The sequence below is a fragment of the Bos indicus x Bos taurus genome, chromosome 28 (assembly GCF_003369695.1).
Source record: "Bos indicus x Bos taurus breed Angus x Brahman F1 hybrid chromosome 28, Bos_hybrid_MaternalHap_v2.0, whole genome shotgun sequence".
NCBI classification, from domain to species: Eukaryota; Metazoa; Chordata; class Mammalia; order Artiodactyla; family Bovidae; genus Bos; species Bos indicus x Bos taurus.
In genome coordinates this window covers 41,920,845-41,929,047 of record NC_040103.1, presented here as the reverse complement: position 1 = coordinate 41,929,047, position 8,203 = coordinate 41,920,845, and the positions used below count along the sequence as shown (strand labels likewise).

At 50.9% G+C, this 8,203-nt stretch overlaps 1 protein-coding gene across 2 annotated transcripts; it reads right to left on the bottom strand.

The window, feature by feature from the left end:
- Window positions 1-496: 496 nt before the first annotated feature.
- On the bottom strand, window positions 497-7,962 carry LOC113885493 (neuropeptide Y receptor type 4). Of its 2 annotated transcripts, XM_027530880.1 has the most exons (3): window positions 7,884-7,962; window positions 2,732-3,909; window positions 497-1,166 (listed from the first exon to the last, which is right to left on the bottom strand). In XM_027530880.1, exon 2 carries the CDS (start codon window positions 3,867-3,869, stop codon window positions 2,736-2,738), a length of 1,134 nt encoding a protein of 377 aa, XP_027386681.1. In that variant the 5' UTR covers window positions 3,870-3,909; window positions 7,884-7,962; the 3' UTR covers window positions 497-1,166; window positions 2,732-2,735. The 2 variants fall into 2 exon arrangements, with proteins under 2 accessions (XP_027386681.1, XP_027386680.1); XM_027530879.1 differs by having other exon boundaries at window positions 497-3,909.
- Window positions 7,963-8,203: the final 241 nt, after the last annotated feature.

The window sequence follows — 8,203 nt, the reverse complement described above, 5'->3', positions numbered from 1 at the left end:
TAAATCAAGTGATCGTTAACTGTTTCAAAGCTAAATACTGGATGAAAAGTGACATCTGCCATCTCCTCTGAAGAGTTAAACCTTCTGATGAGAACCGCAGTATTCCCTCCACCTTGACTGACGGAGGCCCCACTGCCAACTGGCAGCATACCCTGACAGTGTCCTGGGGCTCAGGAAGAAGGCCGATGCTCACACCTGCCAGATACTGCACGCATCTCCCACTTGCTTCAGGCACGTGGGTCTTTAAAAGTAAAGGTATGAAAAGGTCTCTCTCTAAGAAATCCTTTGTAGATCCACCCCCACACCTGAAAGTCAGGGGCTGCAAATGACATTTACAAGGTGGCAGCAGGTTGCTGGCCATCACAAAGCATGCTACCTGTAAAGGAGATATGACTATCGCAGTGAGTTGAAGTTCTTTGTTCTGAATACATACCCTATTTTCAGTGTGGTTTCCTTGGCAGTTGATTGAGCGACTAATTGAATGCCCATTAATAGCTTCATGAATGAAAGGAAATGTACTTTAAGAGAGCTCCATACTGGTACACAATTGCACCGACAAACTGTTTTCAGAATCTGACAAGAATCAGTTTCAAATAAAGGGTGACATTTAAACAACTAGAAACCTCAAGGGCCATGATTACACAGCCCCATTCATAAGCACCCTCCTCTTTGATGGTTCGTTGGCAAGTTCACCCTGCAGAAGCCTTCTCCGCTGCCCGAAGTAGGAAGTTCCTGGTTGTTCTCAACTAAGGAGGCATCTGAATATGCTCTGCAAATCCTTTCCCAGTGTATTCTCAGGACCCAGAAGCCCCAGTCTTGTCTATGTCCATACATTTGAAGCCATTGTGAGATGTATCAGAACCTTAAAGAGACACTCTGGGGAAGTCTTACCTCCAGTCCAGGCCAGGCCAAGGAACCTGTCACTAAAGGATGTCTATCCAAGTTAGCATGACCCACATTAAGACAGAAATCACAGCTGTGCTCACTCCTCCCTCACCAGACCATCTCTCAACAGGGTGTAGGGAGCAAAAATTTCTTCTTTGAAGAACGTGCAGGTCTTTTCAGGATTTTCTCAGGCATCACTGTATCCCTACAAAGCAGTAAGTCACAGCAACAACTCCCATCTTCTAGTCAAGAAGCTTGACCTTGAAGCAGTCCTTGATTCTCTAAAGAAGAAAGACCACAGAAAAGAGATGAAGGGCAACTTTCCTGGTATCATCTCTGGGAAAATAGCATCTCCGCCCTGTCCAGCAGAGCCTCCTGCTGAGCACCACCCCACCCCGTATCCCAGGACCCCACCTTGTTTGCTGACCTCGCTGTCCCATCGCCAGATTCAGCTCTGGGAACCTGAAATTCCTTTGGCCCACATCTAGCTCCAGATAGCCCACATCCCATCTAGTCACATCTCAGCCCCATCCCTCAGCATGACTTGGTTAGGCCTTGGCCAAAGCTCTCTCTAGGGCTCCAGACTCAAGCATCTGACTATCCATCTGCACACCCAAGAGGGCCTCAAACACAGAATGCATACAGATAAACCAAAAAAACCAAAAACCCTCTCCATTGCACTAAACGGACCTGACATGTATCCACTTTCCCAAGTCTGGAACCTGGAACTCTTCCTTCTCTCTTCCACATCCAAGTCATCTTATCTGACATCCAAAAATCTTTCCAATTCATTCTCTCCCCTTCAAAACTACTTCTGTTTGGGGGGACTACCTCTATCCCCTGATACAATAATCCTGCTTATCCATGTGATTCTAGTAGGGTTGACCCCACCATTCTGATCTAGCAAGGGACACAGGCCTGTGTACAGAAAGTATTCCAGCTACTTGGTCACAGTCATTGGTTAAGGACTGAGCCCTCAGAATCCTTCCCTGGTGACTCAGGGGTTAAGATTCTGCACTTCCAGTGCAGTGGGCCTGTGTTCAATCCCTGGTCAGAGAACTACATGACATGTGGTTATAGCCAATGTGGTGCAGAATCTTAAAAGACAAACAAACAAACGAATCCTCTCCAGAGCTCTTACAGGACATAGAGAGAAAGACATGCTCCTTCCCTGGCAGCCCGTTGCTAGGACTCAGTGCTTTCATTCAAGGTGGCAGATGCAAAAAGAGAAAAATGATGGAGAAAGATGTGAATCCCAGAATTCCTGCTGCTCAGGGCTAATTTGCCTACTGCAAAGGAGTGTGTGCAGGCTGCCAGGGTCCCTTCTCTGCAGCTGGATGTGCCAATGATGTAGAGTAATCTCACTGTCTGCTACCACAGAACTCTTTGCTGTGTACAAAGCCCATCCACAAATATTGTCTCCCAAAAATGTTAGGAGTTGACCAAGGTCCAGAACTCTGACTCCACATGCTTTTCACTCGTGTCTTCACAGTCTCACTGGTGGAGATAAAACTCCTGGGTTTCCAGGCTGGGCACACGTTGCTGAGTTACCAGGATGAACTCTGCCTGCAACAATCAGACCATCTCCAGCTCTGGCATCTGCTCAGGCTGCAAGACATACCATACATGACCTGCAGAATCCAGACTCAGAATTCTTCCAGGAACAATAGCGGAACCATATGAACACCAGGCTTCACAAGGCAACTGGATACAGAAACAGGCCCTTGCTACCCTATCTAGGCCCCACAAAGCCAGTAATGACAGAAGGCCACCCCCAGGTTGAAATGTGCCCACTTAGCTAGGTGGCAGAGCCTGGCAATGAACAGAGCAAGAAGAAGCCCTAGACCTGACTAGATTGGGTTGGACCTGCCACTGAGCCTCAGAGACCCTTTGGAGACTTCCGTGTGCACTGTGGATAGAGGCAGATGCTCAGACTCCTCCACAGGGACACTCTGCTGGCAAGTCAGCACCAGGGCCTTGATCTCCTTCTTGAAGTTGGTGTTGAGAAAGCCATAGATGAAAGGGTTGACACAGGTGGAGGCCATGGCAAGCAGGTGGCACACCAAAAAGATGAGGTTGCCATGACAAATGGGGATGGCCTCATGGTACCAGTCTTCCAGGCTATTGAACACATGCAGGGGCAGCCAAAGCACAGCAAAGGCAGCCACCATTGCCACAAGGATCCCATTGATCCGCTTCATCTGCCAAGCCCGCGAGCTACAGGTGCCCTTGTGGAACACCTGCCTCTGATTCCTCAGGCGCTGGTAGATGCGGACATAGCAGACCAGGATGAAGGCCAGCGGAATGCAATACTGGAAGAGCAGTAGGAAGGTGGTGTAGATGATGCGGTGATGGTCCAGTGGCCAAGACTCAGTACAGACCACTTTATCTGCCAGAAACTCCACAGCCTTGGAGTGGTTCTTATGAAAGACATTCTCTAGGATGCTGTTGGCCAGGAACGGCAGGGAGAGGAAGCAAGCAATGAGCCAGATGACCACAATCCCCAGGTAGGCCTGGGTGACACTGGGTTTCCAGCCTGTTGGATTGGTGATGAGCTGATGCCTCTCCAGAGCCACAAGGACAAGCGAGAGGATGGAGACTGTCACTGACATGCACTGGATAAAGGTGGATATCTTGCAAAGGACCTCGCCAAAGACCCAGTAGTCCATGATGGTGTAGATAGCCGTGAGTGGCTGGCAGATGAGGCACATGAGGAAGTCAGAGAAGGCCAGGTTGGCAATAAGCAGGTTGGTCACATTGGCCTTCTCCTTCTGCCTAATAGTCACACATATCAGGCAGAGGTTGCCCAGGACCCCCACAATGGTCTCAATGCTGTAGGAGGTGACAATGAAGACCAAGGGGTCTACGGAATCCTGGCAGTGGTCAGAGAAGTTGTATGGAGCGTACAGAGACGCTGACTTGCTCCTGTTCTGACCCTGTGGGGATCCTAGGAACAGCAAGGCCAAGAAGTGAGAGGTGTTCATGGTGGACAGGAGAAGATTTCAGGAGATTCAAGGGTGACGCCTGTAAAGCAAAGACAAATGGCACTTAGGGACAGCACCTCCTGTGCGGAACCCAGGGAAGAGTGGGGGCCAGGTAGAGAGGTTCATGGCTGCTTCTTTCCCAAGGCTGAGACCTAGAGAACCTGAGATTCAGAGACGTAAAGCAGCTTGCCCACAGTTAATTAGCCCACACAGCTAATCAGCAATGGGGCCCAGATACAAACCCAGGTCTGTCTGACCTCAGAACCTGTTCCACAGACTCCCTCTGACCTCAGGGTTCGAGGTTGTTCTGATGATAAAGAAATTGAAATTTTGTATGCAGAGTTCAGGGACAGAATTATTTAGGGAGCATGGGTGGAAATCTCCTTATCAAATTGTATGCAAATAGAAATAGCAACACATTCTTCCATGTGCTCAGGTCCTTCCATGGCATCCTATGCCCTTTTAAAAAAGATATGTATTTACTTTGCTGTGCTGGGTCATAGCTGCAGCACAAGGGATCTTTGATGTTCGCTGTGGCATGTGAACGCTTAGCTGAGGCATGTGGGATCCAGTTCACTGGCCAGGGATCAAATTCAAGCCTCCTGTATTAAGAGCATGGAGTCTTAGCCATCCAACCACCAGGGACATCCCCTCATTGCCTTTAGGACAGAACCAGAACCCCAGGGCTTGACATGAAGTGTGCCTTCCTGGTCTCAGCCCCCACCTACTCTGCCAGCCTTGTTTCTCAGTGACAAATGGCAGCACTGAAGACTGCCAGGTATGCCGAAGACTAGGTCATCAGTACACCAGCTCTCTCCTCCTGACCCAGTACATACACATCAGGCTGAGGTCAAGGGCTGCCCACTAACTTCCCTATGGGTCCCCTCCATGGCTATGCTTAAGTCACAGCTTGTAGCGCCCAGAAACTGGCCTGGTCCACACCTCCATGTCACCCTGGTCCTTTTCCTCTGGTGCCGCCTCAACACAAAGGACTCTCTGCCAAGATCTAATTGGAATTTGGACCCCAGAACCTCCAGGTAGTAATATTTTATGTGGTATTTTGATGTGGTGTGCCATCGTATCACCACACACCATCAGATTTCCCTTCCTCAGACTTCTCTAGTCATCACTAATCCCACAAGCCGTTCTCAACCTTAAGGAGACATCAGAATCAGTCGAGCAGCAGATCAAAAGCACAGATTCCAGAGTCCCTCACCAGGAAATGCAGTTATGTGAGTCCAGGATGGGGCCAAGGAATGTGTACTTTAACAAGCGAACCATATGATTCTAATCACATGGTCCTTGGACCCCATTTCAATAAGTACTGTTTTAAAAGGGCCCTATTTCAGACATTCTTTAGGGCCTTTATAATGGTTGTGTCTATCTATGAACTGTTAACATATAAATGTTCTTCGTGATCAAGTCTAAGTTAGAGGCAGTTTTTAAAGGGTATAACCAAAATTAACCAAAGGTCAGTAAAATCTATAATATTTGTCAGCTATCGTAAATGTCACTTACTATAAATTTAATTTGACTTAGAAAGATGAATCACATTTGGCCATGGAAAGATTGTCATGAATTCAAAGACAGTTTATAGTTTAGTTATTTCAGTTACCCAATCCCAGAGACAAGAGAATTTTTCTTCTGGGTTTTTTTAAACTTCTTTTTTTTAATATTTATTCATTTGGCTATGCTAGGTCTTAGCTGTGGTGCATGGGATCTTTGATCTTCATTGCAGCATGTGGGATCTAGAATGGGAGCACTGAAGGCAGCGATGAAGATCCACTTGGCTTGCAGCCCCCCTTTCGAACAGTCTCTAAAGAGTAAAACAAGGGATGATCACCAGTGAGCCAGGAAACTCCACACCAGTCCCTGCTGACTAGACCACATGGATGCCTGGACCTAAATCAACCCTTCTCCACAACAACGGGGACTGGGGCAGAGGAGGGAAGTGCTAGGGCTGGGAAAGCCACAACATGGGAAGGAGATCTTTGGGGAACCAAGAAAGGAGCAGAATTACCAGATTGCCCTTGCATCTTTCTCCAGAGCTGCAGACACTGGAAGGAACCTACTCCATAAAAGCCCACCCTAGAAAGGTCCTCTGTGCACAGGAACGGAGGATTTCCAGAAGCGGACTCCAGGGGCGAGGCAGTAATTATTCAAACCCTGAGCCCCAGGTCAGCATGAAAGTTAGATCCCTTCTGTAGAAAGTGCACAGAGGCAGTAGGGAGAAGGCCATGGCAGTGGGCAGGCAGTGGCAGTCTGGTCCTGCAGACACCTGGAAGACCCAAGTAGCCTCAAGGGTGGTACCTGGATGGGACCTGGGGAGAGAAGGGGACAACTGAACCTGCCATGCCCAGAAGAGCAGAAAGGGGAATTTGGAAAGACAAGCAGGAGAGAGAAGGCAGGAGCCAATCTTGGAAAGAGCCCAAAGAGCAGTGGGTGGTCTTGCCTTACTGTGGAGGGCACAGCTTTGCTGGGAGACAGGGCAGAAGGGACAGACATTAATCTTTACTCAGCTTTGGGCTCAAGACATCTCCCTGAGCATTAATCCACACCCTAGACATGGGAGAAAGGCTCTATTAGGCTGAACTATATGAAATTGCCAGTATCCAACTATTTTCAATCTGCAAAGACAGCAAAACCATATGGCTGGATTTTATATCAGCTCCATTTCAAAGAGGAGGACGCTGAGGCCCAGTTAGATGAAAGGAAGCTGCCCGAGGTCCCCAGAGTCTGTAAGTGATAAAGCTGAACAAGAACCTTGGTTAGTCTGATTCTGAAGGCCTTGGCACCAGGCCATGCCAGACAGATTTTTTTAAAAGGAGGAAGGGAAGTCTATGTTAAAGTAGGAGGTGAGCTGATGTGGGGCAGGAGAAATGGCAGAGGCAGAGTTGGAGACAGATATCCAAGGTCCCCAACAAAGCCTGACCAGGTGAGCACCCTGCAGTGCCGAGGCATGGCTCAGCAAAGCAACAAGGTGCCCCACTGGGGTGGCGTTGCCCAGGACCCCCTGGCCTTGGGCCCCAGCACATCGGCTCAGACCCCTCCACCTCCCCAGCAGCTCCAAGGCTATCCCAGCCTCTCCAGCCCCTCATCCTTCTCAAACAGACCCAGGCTTGGAGTTCCTAATGGAATGACACTCTTAGATAGAGCTGTCTCCTTCCCAACGCAGTTTGGAACCTCAGAGGCCCCTCCTGAGGGCAGAACACAAGAGCACAAGCTTCCAGGGGAGAGAGGTGGGCTCGCAGGGCTATCACCAAGCGAGTGTCCATCAGTGCAGTTTTTCACCTGGATCACCTTGAAGTAATCACACCCACTCACCAGGGCTGCTGAGCTGCAGCCACATTGACCACTTCAAGACTTTCTGGGCGGTTTAGAATTCCCCCAAAGGACTGCACACCAAGACTGTCTCTCACTTCCCACTGCATTCCTCAAAGATGCCCAGTGGGGACCAGGAGGCCTCAGGTCTTCCAGGGGCACCCCCGAGGGTGGTGATTCCGGGAGGGGTAGGGTGGACCATAATGCAAAATCAGTGAAATAGCGTCTCTAGGTTTAGTTCCCAAGCAGCTCTCATGATAAGGGGGGACCACCTGCAACCCCCAGGGGAGCCCTCCACTGCAGCCTGCTTTCCCAGCCGTCAGATGAAAACTAATGCAAAAGATATAATCTTTTCATGAGGTAAGAATGGAGACAAGGATGTCTGCTTTGTTTCCTGAAATTTCAGCAAACAGCTCCTGTCTCCTAAAGCCCGCGGCGCGCGCACTTGCCACACACCCCTTACCTCCTTTGCCTGCAGCGCACAGAGAGCACCGAGGCTATGGGAGCCCAAATCCGCTCCAGCGGCAGGGTTCCCCGCACCAGCGCCGACTGTGGCTCTCCGAGCCTCGGGCTCTGTAAAGCCCACCCGGCGCCTGGCGGAGGCAGCGCGCGGCTTCCCGGGGCCCCTCCGACCCAGATCCCTTCCTCCCTCGGAACCCACGGAGCGCATCCAAGGGCCCGTGCCGGCCTCACCTGCTCCGGCAACCCGGCGCTCTCTCTGCTTGCGGAGCGGAGCCGCCCTGCCAGTTCACCCGCACGCCCGGCTCCCTCCCGCGCCGCCGCCGCCGCCAGCCCCCGCCCAGTCTGCCGCCCCGCGCCGCCCACGAGGACGCTCCAGCCGCCGCGGGGCACCCGGGCGCCTGCCCCGGAGCCGCGCCCGCGAGCCTTCCCCTCTGCCCGCAGCTGCAGCCAGCCAAACCTGCCCCTCCACGTCCACCCCCGCCCAGGCCAGCGGGCTGGAACTGTTGTTCTCTCTGAGCTTCCGTGCCCTCATCCATGAAATGGGCATAAGA